At 39.8% G+C, this 19,016-nt stretch overlaps 1 protein-coding gene across 1 annotated transcript in view; it reads right to left on the bottom strand.

The window, feature by feature from the left end:
* Nucleotides 1-13,007, bottom strand: part of Pdxdc1 (pyridoxal-dependent decarboxylase domain containing 1) — a gene marked incomplete in the record, with an annotated part of 50,604 nt that extends 37,597 nt beyond the window's left edge. Inside the window, 1 exon segment of the mRNA XM_005391842.2 lies at nucleotides 12,657-13,007. Within this exon segment, the coding sequence (XP_005391899.2) occupies nucleotides 12,657-12,677 (21 nt within the window).
* Between the last annotated feature and the right edge of the window lie 6,009 nt (nucleotides 13,008-19,016).

The following is a 19,016-nucleotide window of genomic DNA, read 5'->3' on the forward strand; positions in this document are numbered from 1 at the left end:
TATATATATATATCCCCAGACTGAAAGTGTCAGATCTTAGGGGACCTAGAACAGGGTTCTTCTGAGCCTCAACTCCACAAACAACTGAGGGGGGTGTTAAAAACTTGGGATCTTTAGTTTTTTAGCTTCTTAACTCCCATTAAGCTTTGTTTATATGTAGGGATTTGAGAAAAACTTGATTTGCAAAGTTTCATTAAAAAGAAAAAGTATAGTGAGGTGAGGAAATTAAGACCAAGAAGTGATCTGCTGGTGGTCACAGAGCTAATAAAAGACAACATGAAGCCAAAACCCTGGGCATGCCTGCTTCTGGCCTCTATTACGTTATACTGACTCTCACAAGTAATCATGTAGCCATAGCCACTCTGATTTTTAAACAAAACAGAAAAATCATTTTCTAACAGGTATTTTAATAAAATCCACCACTTAAATGTAACCATGAGATAATTTAGAATGCAATCTAAAGAGTCTCAGAGCTCTAATTATGAGTTAAAAAGACAAACATAATGGTCAAGAGAATTTATCTCAATTCTGCTGGTCATGTTCCTTATTACCCTTAACTCTTGAGACTCCACTCTATGTCCGCTATCTGGTCCAATGGAAAGAGAAACAGTTTTGCCTGATCATCCTCATTTCCATGCTTCATGTTTCTAATACTTGCCCTACTGGAACTGAACAGATTGTGCCTTTTATCTGTCTCTAGCTACCTACTCAATGACAATTCAATACTTCCAAGAAACTTTTATGGATAAAAGCATTTCCACTCTTTTACATCCTCTAATGATACAGATGCCTTTTTTTCCTAAACCAAATAACTGGACTTGCCTGATACCCCACCCTGAATAAAACAAAAAGGGCTGCACTTATGGGAATAGTGGGACAAACCCCATACAACTGGGGCCATTTATCTGCATGATTCCTTATATCTTGTACTATGAACTGTTTTATAACTGCTCTTTCCAGCACAGATACCCTCCCCAACAAGATCCTGAGCTTCTTGGAGGCACAAATTAGGCTTATACTAATTTTGACTTCTCTTATAGAACTAAGAAGGATTCAAAGTCAGCTCCACTCTCAGCATTGGGAATACTTTGTCCAGAAGTGCAACACAGCTAATTTTTCCTGTAGGATTAGAACTTTTTTTTTCCAGTTAAGAATAGATAAGATAGCCAGACCTGACCTGGTAGCACACCTTTATAATCTCAGCACTCTGGGAGGGAGAGGCAGAACTACAAGTTCTATTCTAGCCTGGGCAACTTAGCAAGACCTTGTCTCACAATTTAAAAATTGAAAAAGGTGGGTGGGGACTGGAGACTTAAGTCACTGAAAAGGCACTGGGTTCAATCCCCAGTACTAGAAGGATGGAGAGAGACCAGATAAAATAGCTGACTTTAGAAGTCACTCTGCATGAACACTATGAATTTAGAAACACTAGAATTGTATGCATATAATGACAAGATGCTGACGCTATGAAAGACAGGAGGAAAGTGCAGATTTAGCATCTCCTACCTGAGTCACTGAAGGGACTAGCCTTTCTGTAAGTTGTTTTTGCTTTTACTTTCTTTTGGGAGGAGTGAGGAAAATAACATTAAATAACATACTTAAATTAGAGTAAGTTAAATGTGAATATAATATAATTTGACTACTGCAGATCCTAATGTGGTTGGTGCATTAACTGGATAATCCAAAACATGAAGCCTTATCCAGCTGCAGGATAATATCAGGCTTTTAAGTCAAGAAGTGCTCTAGGAATAGCTGAATATTAACTGGTTCCTTAAAACTAAAAACTAACTACATAAAGCTGCTACTGCTGGCAGCCACTACTTTCTTATTCACATTTAATATTCTCAGTATCTGTTACAGTGCCAGACAAGGGAGCTGTGTGATCAATGTTACCATATAATAGCAGGACAACAGCCAGACGCTAAACTAATCAATAAAGAATTAAATTGTCTAAAAGTGCCTATTATTCAGTACACAGAAAGAGAGAATAAAGGGTGAAATAGTATTCTGTGTCAAGTTCTTAGGAAGAATGTCATAATTTCTGTATTCCCTAGCACTAAGCAAGAACTGCCCAGAAAAAATCTTCAGTAAAATTTATAAACCTTAATAACTACAGACACTGGGTTGCTTACTGTAATCCAGGCATTATACTAATTAGCCCCTTTACACACATTACTTCCTAATTAACATGAAGCCATATAGTTAGTATGCTTTAAAGCCAAAACTTAAAACAATCTTTATTAACTACAGTACTAGGCCAGTAATGGTCTTTTAAGAGACCAAGTGCCCAAACTACAAACCCAAACCCACTTACTCAGTGCAAAGTGCCAACACTACAATTAAACCTGAATACTGGGGTTTTAGTTTAGGAAAAAGTACTCATGCATTAACATCTTTTTTCTTAAAAACAAAGTAACTGCTTTCAATGACACAAACAGCTGTTTATCAAAAGGTAAAAGTTTGCATTTGGCATTCTCTAGCACAGCTAATGTGATCTTTGCTGTTGTAAACATGCTGATAATTTGTCAAACCATGGAAAGGGTAACCTGGCTCACATGCCCACAGAGAAGCTGTGTGTGCTGCTGCTGCATGCATGGCACAGGTCCACCACCACTGTACTAAGCAATACCACTTCCTACTCTTGTCAAATAAGCAAATGAAGCAACTCACGCTCTAAAGAAGTTCTGCATTCAAAAATCAAACACAGAATTAAGATTTGATTTTAAAGATTATCTTTACTTAATGTTTTCACTTAGGAAAAAACAATGACTATCCACATAGGGAAAATGTCCATCCCACATCAGTCTCACCTAGATGACTATAAACTTACCTAAACTTGCACATTTTTAAGAGTGAAAGGGGATACTATCAATAATTAAACCAGGACAAAAGGTATAAACTGGGATGGTCCTGAGCAAACAGGATGTACAACTACCCTACCCTGAACTAAAACCTTTACTTCAGGTCGTAGCCCGTTATTCCACCTAGGGAAACCCAGGGAAAACTTATGTGATGGTGGTGGTTTAAGAGTTATAAGGTAAAATAAAAGCCAACATAAAGCTTGAAAGCAGTGCACCTGCAGGGCAGATACTGCCAATGACATCTGTAGAATCTTGCAGTATCACTACAACAAACTTCTTTTCCTATCCATAAACATGCAAAACATTTTCCTGTATTTAAATCTTGAGTAAAATGACCTGATAAAAATCTGGGGCCTACTAGAAACAAATACAGAAAAAAGGTCCCTTTTTAAACAGAAAAGTCAATAGCTTCCACCTACTCCTTTGAGGCCAGCTGGCACTGAGTCTCTTTTCCAAGCTTTTTCCTACCAGCGTTACGCAAGCCAATTCAGTAGCAATATATGTGAATGCAGTATTTCAAGGTGCTGTTCTAGAAAAGGAAGCTATAACCAATACAGACTTCTGGGCTGGATACCTAGGACCTTTCCTTACCTTAAATCCCTTAGCTGTAAAGAGGCTTGTGGCAACTATACCATTAAATGGTATAATTTACCAAAAAAATTCAACAAATCATTTTCTAATCATAGATGGTCATTGTTAAAAATTTAGAAATAGCCGGGCGTGGTGGCATATGCCTGTAATCCCAGCACTCAGGAGGCTGAGGCAGGAGGATCGTTGCAAGTTCGAGACCAACCTGGGCTACAAAGTGAGCTCAAGGCCAGCCTGAACGGCATAGCAAGACCTTGTTTCAGAAAGACCAAAAAAAAAAAAAAAATAGAAACAATTATACTTCTCTTTGGTTGCAAATTTATAAATTATATTTCAGTTATGGGTTTTTTTGTGTGTAATGGAATGGATTCAGTACTTTGGCTACAATAGTATCTAAAACGGAAGTACAGTAGGACTTAATTCAGGGCTTAATTGAATGAGAACCATTCAATTGTATGCTAACTGTGACAGAACTGAAACTTTAAAAGAGCTTATTTTGTAAAGCAAACCCTACTCTTCATCCCTGTATATGCATTTTAAAAATCATTTTCATAGCAAGTGATTTTCACTACTTTCAGTCTGTATGGGGTATTAAAACACCTTGCCACTAACAGAAGAAATATTACATGTCATGTTGAAATTACTGTTAAGTTCTCAAAATTTAAATGTTGCAGGGGAAAAGTCAATCAAATGCAAGTTAATGTACTAAAGTAGGTCAGGGAGCAATTCTGGATTTTTCAGAAAAAAGCTAGAAGTACAATATGAGTTTATTTGGAGTTAGGCTGCACAGACAAATGAAAAAATTACTAATATTTGCGTTTGGCTAGATTTATATCAACTCAGTATGAGGTAACACTGGTGCTATTTGGCATACATACTATCTTCTATTTTGTTTTGTGTCATTGTTTGAAAAGTGCTGGTCTCACGTAAAACCTGATTTGCCATCCCACATATAGGATGTAACCTACAGTTTAGAAGAAAAAAACCCACCATTTTAATGGGTATTTGCAGCTGCCAATAATGGAATAAACAACTGGGGTTGGGGAAGTGAGTTTTTTTTTTTTAGCAGTACTGGGCAGTGAACTAAAAACCTAAACAATGCTAACACTGAGCTACATCTCCAGCTCTTTTACATTAATTTTGAGACAGGGTCTTCTTATGTTGCCCATACTGGCCTTGAACTTGTGATTCTCCTGCCTCAGCTTCCTGAGTAGCTGGGATTACAGGTGTGCACCACTGTGCCCAGCAAACAATCATTTTTTAAATAAATAAAATTTATTAACTGAGAAGATATTTATTAAAACTTTTCAAAAGTGGAAACTGCAGTAGAAAAACAATAAAAGGGGGTTTTAGGGCTTAAGATTTGAGAATTACTGAACTACAAGCACTTTGATCAGGTTTGAAAGCTGAGAAAATGGTAAATCAAGTTCTTACCCTTTGTAAATACTTTTTTCAGTTAAACCAGTTTACCAAAGTAAAATGTGAAGTACACATTTACTTTTACAAATTGGGAAAAACCTAAATCTCAAATCCCTGAATTCAGAATGTAATTGTTTAGCACAAACCCAAGTTAATGACAACAAAAAGGTGGTGGGTGAGTGGTAGACAGGGCTAACAGACAGTGGCAGAAAGCAGATTAAGAGAAAAGAATACAGTGGAACTTTTTAGGGAATTAGAAAAATTCCATACCTTCTTTCTGTGGAGCTGGGAATCAAACCCAGGGCCTAGCACATGATAGGGAAACAGCTTATACCACTGGGCACCCTAGCTCACAAAATGCTTGCTATCTTGATCATGCTGGTAGTTATATGACCCTATACAATTTTGAAAACATAAAACATCTATTTAAAATGGATATTTTGTTTTATGTACATCCTCTTAATTTAAACAAAAGGTTGGGTGAAGTGATTTAAAAGTCAATTTAAAAGAAAATATTAAGTAAATGATATAGGTGGTACACTTATGACAAAATTCACAAAGACATAATGTGAATAACTGCTTCTTGAGAAATACAGATCTTGGGCTAGTGTAGAGTGTTCATCTAGTATGCCTAAGGATCTGAGCTCAAAATCCTGAGCCCCCAACTCCAATCTAACAATAATAATTCAAAACAGAGGGGCTGGGGATTTAGCTCAATGGCAAAAGCGCCTGCCTGGCAAGCGCAAGGTCGTGAGTTCGGTTCCCAGTACCGGAGAAAAACAAACAAACAAAAAAAATAATAATAATTCAAAACAGAAATACACAGGCTGTAAGTATAGCTCAGTAGTAGAATGCCTGCTTTGCATGCTCAAGGCCCTGTATTCAACACCCAGACCCCTCCAAAAAAAGTATATACTAGTGTAGTTTCAATAAATTGGTTTTTTCAGGGGGAGGAATATTCATATTTGGGGCAGGAGGCCCTAGGGCCACTGAATGAAGAAAAACTAAGAAGAAAACAGCTGCTGATATTAGAGACTCTGGTATATTAAATGCTGGTTTGTACCATAATTAAATGTGATCTTTCTTACAAATTCTTCAAGTGGCAGAAAAAAATAGGAAAAAAAACAGCAAAAACAGTGGTAAAAAATTTGTAAATGATGAGGCAACAAAAGTAATAACATCAGATATCAAAAGTCAGTCACAGATAGCAATACGCAGAGGGAGGAAAAACACAACCAAATCACTTCTGAGACACATGTTGGAAATGCTAGAGCTCCAAGTCTAAATTTCATAAGTATTCCTATGGATCACTACTTGTAGAATCCATTCGTTTAGACATCTCATGAGTAAGTGCTTCCAAATAACTGCACAGAGGAAAAGAAACATGCCAGCTTTACTTCTAAAATCTTGGGGCTGGGGATTTAGCTCAGCGGCACAGCACCTGCCTGGCTAGTGCAAGGTCGTGAGTTCGATTTCCGGTACTGGAAAAAAAAGAAGAAAATACTTCTAAAATTTTTCTTGCTTAACTACAGTCACATACTTATTCAGGGAGAAAAAGAAAACTGCTCAAAGAGAAGCATGCTATAGTAACTAGATATAATAACTCTTTCACTGAGATTAACTTCTTTAAAGTGTTCCTATGGCTTGTCAGTAGGCAATCAAATCACAAATATAAAGTTATCTAATATTCTTGAGCTGAGGATTAAGACCATTAGAGTAGTTACCTAGCATGTTCAAGGTACAAGCTTCCATCCCCAGCACCATGAAAAAAAAAAAAAGATACTTTTTATCAATATCATTATTTCCAAAATTGCACTGAGGTTATATAGGATTAATGCAGGCAGCTTTTTTTTTTCCCTTTGGTTGTGGTACCAGGAACTGACCCAGGGCATTCACACTAAGCTGTTTTCCCAGCCCTTTATTTTTATTTTGAGACTGGGTCTTGTTAATTTGCCCAGGCTAGGCTTGAACTTGTTATCCTCCTGCCTCAGTCTTCCATAGTGCGGTTATAGGTATGTACTACCACGCTCAGCTGGCACACTTATCTTAAAAACACAGATGAATTCGGAGGGAAAGGAAACCAATTCCTGAAGCCTGTATGTATCTTCAGACCTTTAGAGTTGAACTGTGTGCAACTGCCAATATTCCATTGTTTGTAATACACAAAACCAGCAACTTCAAAGTGAAGGTTTAATTTTGCTGTTTCTGTCTTTCTGTAACAGGAAAATATTATATGAAAAGTTTATTTCTTGCCAAGTGTGGTAGTGCACACATGTAATTTCAGCACACTGGGAGGCTGAGGCAGGATTATCACAAGTTTGAGACAGGCCTGGGCAACCTAGCAATTTAGGGAAAACTTGCTACAAAATTTTTTTTAAAAAAATTTTTAAAGGGTCAAGGATATATATCAGTGAGATGGCCCTTGGTTAAATACCCAGAACCACAAAAAGGAAAAGAAGTTAGTTTACTCCTCCTGTCTTAGTCATTTGTTATTTAGAATGCTTTTTCACTGAAATAAAGCCCAAAGATAGATCTCAAGCACTGTCTAACTTCAAGGCAGCTTAACACTTAACATTTACAGCAAAGCAAAAATGAAACAAAACAAAAAGATAAAACCTACTGCAATAATTTTATTAAATACAAGCCAAATATTTGAAATACTATTATTATCATGGTGTAGGCCCTGAATTCTGCTTGGAGAGAATGAATTTAATTTCAACTAAATAAATCAAATCTCTAAAACATATTTTTGGGCATTTTCATTGTGACTGGAAGCACTGGTTCTTTTTTTGTATCTAATTTGAATTTAAAGGATGAAATGGCTTTCCTATCTCAATTTATAGACTACCAACGAGGCAAATTACAAAATAAAAATCTACACTTACAACTAAAACAATAGAAAAAGCACAATTCTGAACTAAATATTCCACCTAAAGAATCTCCTCCACAAAATCATTCCTGACCACTCACTCCATGTATCCCCAGCTTGTTTCTTAATTCCTGTACTTTTTACCCCTTTGCTGAACAAGCATTTGTTTAAAAATGTATGCCCCTTACTAGATCATAACCTCCTGGAGAGACATCTTATTCAACTTCTGTACCCATCAGCACTGGGATTTGACCCACAATTGACCTGTGAGTAATAAGGTGTAAATCAAAACAAGTTTCTGACAACCAGAGGGTAGGTAGTAGGGGTAAGGGGCCTCTGTGCCAGAAGGCTTGCCTAGCATGCATGAGACCCTGAGTTCAGTCCTCTGTCCTGAAAAACAGACTGTTTCTGCTTTATGTGGAGACCAACAACACTAAAGTTAAGCAACTCCTACCTATAAAATCTGGGGCTATAACGGAATATACACAGGACTGGGGACACCAACAGCTCTGCTACTGACTACCTCTGCAATCCTGAACAGACCAGGAATCACCAAGACCATACATTTTTAGCAGTGGGCACTCTGTACTATGGCTAAATCCTACCAGTCTCCTTTGATATCTAGCTTTAGGTAATCATTTACTGCCATAGCCACCATGCACCTGTATGTAAAACTCTCACTTCCTGATGACAGCATAGGAGAGATCAGCTTTAAATGAAAACTAAAATTACAACCTATCCTCTCTACACAAAAATCTTCCCTCTACCCGAGAGAGGGCTCTGCAAAGAAAAACATCATTGCAAGTTGCCTAAGAGGGGTTCTCTTCTCACATTTTGTAAGAGCAAGAATAGAAATTCTGGCAGTCCTTATCAATAAGTAATGATAAGGGATGTTCTATACGTTCTAGTCCTAATTCTCCTTAAAAATTTCCAGGAAAACATTACAATGACAAAAGATTTTCCAAATCAGGCAGAAGAGAGAAAAAAAGAGAGAAAGACAGAGAGAGAGAGACCGACCCTGAGACCAACCAACTATCTGGCCAGCCAGCCATTCACGCCAGCCATGAGAAAAAGAACTAAAATGAGCTGAGGTGTAATTATTTAGGTAAAAGCAGGGTTCAAGTTGCCTCTTCTGGCGTTTGTTTTGTGTTTATTTTAATTCCATCCTTAAGCACATATGGAGCAGAGTTTCTCAACTTTGGTACAACCTTCTGGTTGTCAGAAACTTGTTTTGATTTACACCTTATTACTCACAAGTCAACTGTGGGTCAAATCCCAGTGCTGATGGGTACAGAAATTGAATAAGATGTGGTCTCTCCAGAAGGTTATGTTCTAATAAGGGGCACACATTTTTAAACAAATACTTGTTCAGCAAAGGGGTAAAAAGTACAGGAATTAAGAAACAAGCTGGGGATACATGGAGTGAGTGGCCAGGAATGATTTTGTGGAGGAGATTCTTTAGGTGGAATATTTAGTTCAGAATTGTGCTTTTTCTATTGTTTTAGTTGTAAGTGTAGATTTTTATTTTACAAGAAGTAAATTAAACTGCCCAGCTCCACTGTACTGTTCTGTAGAACTTTCTTGGTAATAGAAATGGTCTTTAACTCTGCTGCCTGTTATGGCAGCCACAAGCCAGATATGGCTGTTGAACACCTGGAATATAGTTAGTATAACTTAGAAAATAAAAAATTAAACTTTATTAAGCTTTAATTAATCTAGATTCAAATTGCTAAGTGTGGCTATTGCAACTCCAAGTTCCATAAGTTAGTGATTTCCAACCAGAGGCAACTCCTCCTACCCGCTAGGGCACAGCAGCCTCCACCTGGAGTCATTTCTTAGTTGTCACAACTGACAGAAGAGGGTACTACTAGCATCTAGCAGATGGCGGTCAGGGATGCTGTTAAATATGCTGCAAGGCACACACCATGCCCCACAACAGAAAATTAGCCCTAACTGTCAGGAACACCGAAGTTGAGAAACTCTGTTCCATATGTATTCAAGGATGGAATTAAAATAAACACAAAACAAACTGCAGGCCCGGCATGGTGGTTGCACGCCTGTAATCCCAGCACTTGGGAGGCTGAGGCAGGAGGATTGTTTCAAGTTCAAGACCAGCCTGGGCTATAAAGTGAGCTCAAGGCCAGCCTGAACTGCATAGCGAGACCCTGTCTCAAAAAGAGAAAAAAAAAAAAAAGAGAGAAAAGAAAAACCAAACTGCAGTACACCTTATCTAATCATAACACATACAATTTTTTTTAGGCAACAGGAAAAAAGGTTTAAATCAGCAAATTTTTACTAAAAAGTATAGGTGTGTGTGATGGATAATTTATTAAAAGCATCATCATCAGACTAATTACTTTCCCTGTGGCATTTTCTTACTTGGATATTAACATAAGTAAACTGTGAGATTATCCTATAGAAGATAATGAATTCCCTGCTAAATATGCTGCAATGCACACACTATTGCCCCACAACAGAAAATTAGCCCAAAATGTAAGGAATACCGAAGCTGAAAAACTCAGAGGAATTTGAATTTTCTGTCCTTCCAATTAACCTATCTGGTTTCTTGACACATCACTCCTTTCAGATACAAAGAACTGATATCATTGTGAAAGAAAAGCAAATCACAGTAAAAGTGGCCCTGTGGTTGCAGTGTGCACATTTACACATTAAGTAAAGGAAAAGACAGGGCACAGAATTACATTTAGACCAAAGGAAATGTAGGGAGTGATTCTACTAATGATGATAGCATACTACATTTTATAATGAGAGATGTTACTTGAAATTTTAGAGGATAAATATCAAATAACATTGTGGTTACTGTGCTTTATAAATTATGCATAGTCAGTTTAAATGTAATCATTCAAGACTGTTCAAATAGCTTTCAAATTTATATTAGCAATGTACAATTTAACTCACAATAGCCCATTCCTCAAAGAAATTGGAATAATGAACACAATGTTTCACTTTGATTCAAACTATTTTTAAGAAAACAAAGTCATCAAAGTTCATCTGATGACAATGCTTTCTTCTGCCCACTTAACAGAAACTGTCCACTGATGGACAGTTTCTGCATAGAGAGATAAAACACAATCCTAGTCATAAAACATTTACATCAGAGTTTTCACTCTGGCCGAAAGTAGAAATTTCAGCCTATATGTTTTGAATTCTAAAAGTTCACTGCAATTTTTGTGAATGCTCCAACCTTGAGCACCCTGGAGTTTCAGTACCTCTAAAAATCTTTTAGAGAGTTTAAGATCTTTTATCATCAATTAACATAACCACTAAAATCTACTAATCAGATGTCAGAAACTTAACACTTATAGGGAGATTCCAACCAACTCGGTTTTGCAGATTTGCCTATATTCTTGAAAAAAGGATCACCCAGGTTCCTTTAGGTTGGAAATTGGAATCACAGAAGGGGCATCTTTAGCAACATTTTATATTCAGCCACTGGTGTTACACACAGGATCCTGACCAGGTTTCTCAGCCTCCGCGTCAGTGACATTTTTGAGCCAGACAATGTGTGGGAGGCTGTCCTATGCAATAGATGGTGTTTAGCAGCGTCCTTGGCCTCTTCCTACTAGTTAGCAGCAGAAACTCTCTGCTCCTCTGTGTTCTAAATTACCTCCAGATGTTGCCAAATATCCCCTGGGAAACAAAACTGTTCCATGGTTGAGAACCACTCATCTTGCATGAAACTCAAAAGTACCAAAAAGGTGGGCACTGTGCTAATAAGAAGACTCATGAAAAACATATTAACTTTTTCTTTTCCTGTCTTCCACCCAGGATATACCATTACCATCGTATGCACATGACGAGGTTTAGCTCAATTTCTACAATTACTGTTTTCAATTTTCCAGTGTCAAGTAAGCAAACCTACAGCAGCTGCTGCTTTGAAAAAAAACACCAAAATGTTATTTCTGCCATGCCAAAATGAAAATGAATCTTAAACACTGCTAGTGCTACTATTCCTCAATTCCACATGTCTCTTCCTCAAACAGGAAAAGAAAGGAGGGCTCTGAGAGAAGTCAGAGGTCGGGCACAGAATGCTGGAATCCATGAAGAAATTCAAGCACCTATTCTCATTTACAAGCCCTAAATCAGGGACAATTAGAACCCATTTCACTTGTGTGAGCAGTAGGCCAGGTACATCACGCTACTGGTTTCCCTCAACGCAAACCAAGGTAAGGCGCTGGTTCCGGTGGATCTAGGGGCTGATGCCAAGGTCTCTCTTACTCTCCAGAAAGGGTAAGTCAAGAAGGTTTGGAACAGCTGCAATTCCCGAAACTTAATTCACACTCTACAGAGCACCCACCCTTTTCAGGATGCCAGAGGTTCCTGCCCAGTGTTTGCAAGCCACAGCATCAGAATCACGTGGGCGAACTTGTTAAACACACAGGAACAAGTTCGGCCCCCCGAGGTTCAGACCAGAAGGGAGTTGAAATATCTGTGTCTTTACCGAGGCCTCCAGGTGATTCCTGTGCACGCTCCAGTTGGAAAGCCACTGCTTTAGTAACTCCTTATGCAGACCCCGTAGAAAGACCTACAGCTCTGCAGCTCTTTCTGAAAGAACTGGAGAGCGCCCGGGGGATATGGCTTGGCGGTACAGCGCCTGCCTGGCAAGTGCAAGGTCCTGGGTGCGATTAGGCGCTGCTAAGGCCCAAACTGATGGCGCCTGTCACTCGAAAGGGGCCGGGCCGTTCCCCTCGCGGAACCTCCGCAGAGCCCAAGGGCGGTTCCGAAAGAACCCGGCCCGGCGTCTCACAGCCGCCCGACCCCTTGACGCGACCCGGCCTCCTCCGGCAGGCCCGTTAGTCCCAACCCCCTCCCCGGGTCACAATGGCAGCTCGCGGAGGAACAGCCGCCTTGGAGGCTGCTGCCGGGCTGCAGCGCCGTCCCCCACCAGCGGTACAGACCTTCTCCAGGGACGCCTCCATGGCTGAAGCGGTCGGCGGAGGCCGGTGGCGGCCTGGCACGACTTCCGCCTCCCGCGCCAGACAGCTGTTTCCACGCTGGCAGCGCTGACGTCCCCCAGCCCGCGGGGCGGAGAGGAGGAGGAGCTGCCAGCGACAGCGCCGGGAGGGAAGCTGCGGGTTGGCGAGTCCAGGCCCGGCCAGGCGAGGCAAGGCGGCTCCCGTCTGGGTGGGCGGCGCCCTCTAGGCTTCCGTACGTGGCCGTCAGCCGGCCAGCCCTAACGCGCCCAGGAGAGGTGAGCCTAGATAGATGATGGAACTATTCCAAACTCACTTTTTCAAGAACCCTGTAGAAATCGCTGAAGTAGAGACACAAAAACCACAAATTGTCATTCATGCAGTGCAAGGCGGGAAACACTGTGATATACTACACTTTCGGGCCCAGGCTTCCCCGTTCCTGGCACTGTCAGCACCTCTGAGAAATGGAACAGGCCACTTACTTCAGCCGGGCGGGCGAAGGCGCGCCGGTGCGCTTGCGCAGGCCTGACGGCGTCCGGGGTGTTCCGCGACTTGGGCGCTGGGGTTTTGGGATCGTAAGTGGCCACGGTTTCCAGAAGGTAACGGTCAGTGTTGGTCTCGTCTTTCTCGCAGAATTTTGAATGGGAAAGATTTTGAGACAGCTAATCCAGTTTCCTCCTTCATGTCACAATGATGACTTGTCAGACGAGGGATAATAGTATAATGCGTTGCTCTTCCGTTTTGTAGTACGGCAGCCCTTAGACGTAAAGGTCAGTAACCGCAACTCACCGTGCCGGGCTGGGTAAAATTCGCACTCAGACAACCTGCTTGCACATATGACTGCCTGCACACTGCTTCTACGCCTGCTGATTTAATGGGGGAATTTTTTTTTTTTTTTCGAACGTAGAATTAAACTCAGGCCCGTCGCATTGAGCTACATCCTAATCCCCACTCTCCTTTTTTGAGACACGGCCTCGCTAGATTACTCAGCCTGGTCTGGAATTCGGGATCCTCCTGCCTCAGCCTCCCATAGTGCTGTGCCACCACACCTGGCTTGATTTAATGTGTTTCCAACAAATGAGAGGCCATCATTTGTTCAGGATATTTCTCTGAGGAATACTGAAATAGATTACCATGGTTGCAGTCAGTAAAACACTTTCCTACTAGAAGACAGATGATCTTACAGCCAGAAAACTAATCCTTTTCTCTTTTGAAAGCTGTAAGTACAGCTGTACTACTTTCAGCTGTACTACAGTTTTTGTGTAACAATTACATATTTTAACATGTCTACTTTATATTTTGGTAACTTTTTTTTTCTTTTTGAGACAGAGTCTCCCTCTGCAGTTCAGGCTGGCCTTGAGCTCACTTTGTAACCCAGGCTGGTGTTGAACTCGCAAATTCTCCTCCTCCCTCACCCTCCCGAGTGCTGGGATTACAGGCGTACGCCACCACGCCCAGGCTTGGTAAATTATTTTTTAGCAAAAGAAACCTCCTGTGCTGGTTTGGAAACTGTAGAAACTAATGATTTGCCAAAGAGTTCTGCAAACAGAAGGAATGGTGGGGTTACATCTTCCAGGAACTGAAAATTGTGCCTGACCTAGAGCAAAATGAGTGTTAAGAAAATTTTCAAGCATCCTTTTCTAAAAAAGCTGAAAGAATTGTACAGTAAACAATCATTTACCCACTACTTAGCTTCTACAATTAACATTTTCTTGTATTTGTGTTATCCTATACGTATCCATACACCTATCTATCAATATATGTGTTCGTACATTTCACCCCTGAACACCTCAGCATGTGTGAATCGCCTCACAAAAGAGGTTCTACAAAACAAATACCAGGCAGATAAAAGTTTACTGTTTTAAAGTTAGACTTTGGAGGGCTAAAAGTATAGCTCAGTGGCAAAGTGCTTGTCTAGCATGCTTAGGGGCATTAGTTCCACCACCAGCACCACAACTAAAAACAAAAATCACTGGGCTTGTGGATGAACAGATAGGATCTGATAAACTATAATGCAATATTCTTTGCTCTAGTCAGAGGTAGGTGCAGAATGTTGTAAGAGTCAAGAGTAAAAGGCACTAATTGTGGAGAAGTTTAATCTCTATTGTCATAGTTTGTGTGTGCTGTTAACAGAACTTTCTTGATTAATAGACTAAAAAAATTATTTTCCCCTTTGGATACATTCACCTGATTTTGTTTTGATCTGAATAGTTATTACAACTTTGTAGATGAGGGTTTTTTTTGTCTTTACCTTTTAAAATCAGCCACTCGACATACATAGATCTACTGATTATCCACTATATCAATGCAAAAATGATAAATTCCCTAAAAGTGGGAGGAAAAAAGCAAAGTGAACAGAGATCTAGGTGTAATCACTACTTTTATAAAGTACATAGGTGAAGGCTTTTTGCAAAACAGGATTAGATGAAGACAAGGAAAAATAAATGGCAGTATTCCACTTTATGTTTGTCTGTTGTCTGCATTTATATTTTTGCCTTTGTATTATTTGCATTCATTTCTCTTTTAAATTAAAAATTTTAAGTAAATTGCCTGTAAGAAATAGTTTTCAATATTTTTTATATAAATACCAATTTGAGAGAAGTCTGCAATCCCTGATGGCAACTCAAGGTGGCAGTCCTGAAACACCCCCACCCCCACCCCCACCCCCGTGTTCTGTCTTGCTTAATTAGTGACGGGGGCACTGGCGATTTAGCTCAGCGGCACAGCGCCTGCCTGGCAAGCGCAAGGTCAATTCCCAGTACTGGAAAAACAAACAAACAAACAAAACCAAAATTCGTGACATGGGCATTCACTGAGATGGTCTGTAAGGGGAAAAAACAAAGAAAAAACCCCTCTTTTTGTTAAGATAATTTAAGATGGCCTAAAAGAACTGAAGAACTAACACCTTACCACCCCTGCACCTTATGAATGAAACCGTTTAAACAGCCTATAAACATTTCAAGGTGTTTGAAAAACACCACCCCTCAAGAATACTAACCACTTTCTGACATTTATGGTAATCAACCCTTACTTTGTAGTTTTATCACCCAAACATGAATCTGTGAACACTAGATTTAGATTTGCCTTTTTTAAAAAGGTTGTGGGTTTTTTGGTTTTGGTTTTGGTTTTGGTTTTTGGTTTTTGGTTTTTGGTTTTTTTTAGTTCTGAGGATTAAACCTGGGGCCTTCACGCTGAGCTACATACCTAGCCCTCTATTTTTATTAAAAAAATAAAATCAGGAAATTAACATTTGATACAATAGTATGTTCTAACTAATACATCTTACTCAGATTTTGACAGTTGTCCCAATAACGTCTTTTATAAGTAGGAAAAGAAAATCTCAATGTGCTCTGGAACAATTCCTTATTAGACTTAGACTTGTAGATATAAAAATTGGATTATGCTTTTTGTGGTTGATAGCGTAGCCTACTGGTAAGAGCTCAGATTGCAGGTCCAGTTAGAGCTGGGCTTTTTTTTTTTTTTTTTTTTTAAGAACTGGGGCATTCTTTCTTTCTGTTTGTTTTGTTTTGTTTTGTTTTATTGAGGAAGGGTCTTGCTTTGTAGGTCAGGGTGACCTTGAACTCATTATGTAGTCCAGGCTGGCCTCTACCTTGCAGTGATCCTTCTGCCTCAGCCTCCCAACTGATGGAATTACAGGTGTGCACCACCATACCAGCTAGATCTGGGGTTTTAAAGCTGTATAAGTGCAAACTACTTGCACAAATTACTTAACCTTTTGGTATTTTACTTTCCTTATCTGTAAAATTGTGATCATGTTTATATGAAGTGTTTTTAATGCTTGTTAAACATTCTTATGATTCTTACCTCTTTCACGGACCCCATCCACATCCCCTTCCAGTTAATACTGGGATCTCAGTTTTCTCACACTACCAACTCATTTCAATCTCACTTCACCTGCCTTCAGCCCTTCTAAAATGGGTCTCACTAAAATGCCCTCAGTCTGCCTAACCTGACTTCTCAGAAGTACTTAGTCCAGATGACAGCTTCCTTTTTGAAACCATGGTTTTCCTTGCTCCCACAATAACAAACTCTCCTGGGTTTTCTCTCTTTACCTGCATCACAATTTCTTTTAGGGTTCCCTCTTCCTCTACCCAACATTTAGTGTTTGGATTTCCTTAGCACTTAGCAAGTAAGACTTTTTATTCTTCTACAAGGTCTCGTCCTCTGTTACTTCAGTTAACAACATGCTACTGTTTTTCACACTGAGAGTCACCTTAGCAGCAGCTTCTAAAGTCAATTCAGTGGGTCATGACTAGCAATTATTTTAAAATGAAATAGGATAGAAAATATCAGTGCACCTCATGGTAAAAATTAACCAGGAAACAACTCAAATTTCTGTCAACAGATGAGTAAACTACTCTCCTTGTACAACGGAGTGGAATGAATACTCTACAGCAAGGCAAGGGACAAACTACTAGTACCAAAAAAAACACAGATTCGGAGGAAGACTTTTCTTAAGGGCCATGTTATAAATATTTTATCTAGGCCCTGCATACCATATTTTGGGCTTTCCAGTCTTTTACAAATACTAAATTCTGAGATATAGAAACAGCCATAAACAACATGTAAAGAAATAGAGGGGCTGGGGATTTAGCTCAGCGGCAAAAGCGCCTGCCTGGCAAGCGCAAGGTCGTGAGTTCGGTTCCTGGTACCGGAAAAACCAAAAAAAAAAAGAAATAGATGTTTCTGTGTTCCATTTAAGCTCTATTAGTGGACACTGAACTTTGAGTTTCATTTAATTTCTGTATGTCATAAAATTTTTTCTTTTAGCTATTTGAAAATATCTTAGCTCTCAGGTCTCTACCTAAACAAGTAGTGAGCTATATTTGGTCTACGGGCCATAATTTACTGCCCCTGCCATAGATAAACCTCAAAAACATAGTAGTGAAAGAAGCTATACTATTGTGCTGTTTGTATACTTTATGTACTGTATGGCTCCATGTAACATGGATTTCTAGGAAATGCAAACTAGTTTATACTGCCAGAAAGCTTGATCCTGACATAGAGGGAAACTGATAAAGAGTACTAGCACATTTTTCAAGAGATTGAAATGCTCTGTATTGTAATTGTAGCAGGAGTTCACACAAGTGTATACATTTGTCAAAACTTACTGAACTGCTCATGTAATATGGATGTATTTTACTGTGACTACATCAATAAAGTTGATTTAAAAAATTATAGTGCACCATATGTAGTAAGGGTAATCATTGTTTCTAACATTTCTGTCGCATCTATATAAATAGAGGTGCAGTAATTATATTGATCTCATACTTTTCCACCCCAAACCAGGCATTTCTCTCAGATACCTTATCCCATAAAAGGGCACACATCATCTGTCCAATTGTTCAAGCCCATATCTTGGCAGTTTCCTCTCTCACATTCCCCTTCTGCAACCCTTCCAATCAGGCTTTCCCCTTCTGTCTCCTAAATCTCTCTCAGAGCTGTCTACATCTCTGTGTCTGCGACCACTACCTTGACTACTTCCTCGTCTAAGCAATCTGTGTAGCTAAACCATTAATACAGAAGCAGCAGCATCTGTTAAAGGTAGAGATCAGATCCTGTGCTTTAAAACCTTCAAGCTATTCATCCTTCACGTAGACAACCAATGTCTACCTTCCTACCTCTTTGATTTTGGCTGTTGTTTTCTCCTTTTCTTCCAGGACATCAAGAAAGAGCCTTCTTGACAAATTGTTTTCTTTGATGCGATGAGTCTTATTACAGCTAAGTTAGATAGAAATTAATACATACTTAGAGAGACCTCACTTGAGATGATAGTAAAAATTACCTCCTCAGTATTTTATAGCCATAACGAGGAGGAGGGGCCAAGGAGAGAAAACAAAGAGACCGAGAAAATGAAACTGCCTTTATTGCAGCATTAGGAGAAACAGATCATAAGTCTGATTCTTGGGGCCCCAAGAAGAACTCGATGACTACATTCATCTGCTACCACTGTCAAAAGCCAGGCCACCTCAAGAGGGACTGCCCTAAGAAACCCCGGGGGCCATGCCCTGACTGTAAAGGTGACCACTAGAGGCTGGACTGCCCTCTGAAGGGAAGGCCCAGAGCTCAGACCCCTCCTACCAGCTGGTCCAACAGGAATGAAGGGGCCCAGGGCATACTCAGCCTTCTCCCTCTGGCCAGACTGTCATCTCCATGGAGGAGCCCTGGGTAATCATGACTATAGAGGAAAAAGTAAACAGCCTGTTGCTGGACACTGGTGCTAGTCTCCCCATCCTTCTTTTCAATCCTGGCCTTCCTTCCAGCTGTCACACCTCAGTGAAAGGAGTCACTGGTGAGGAGGTAATATGCTATTTTTCACAACCC

Source organism: Chinchilla lanigera, unplaced genomic scaffold, assembly GCF_000276665.1.
Source record: "Chinchilla lanigera isolate Chin_1 unplaced genomic scaffold, ChiLan1.0 scaffold00041, whole genome shotgun sequence".
Classification (NCBI taxonomy): Eukaryota; Metazoa; Chordata; class Mammalia; order Rodentia; family Chinchillidae; genus Chinchilla; species Chinchilla lanigera.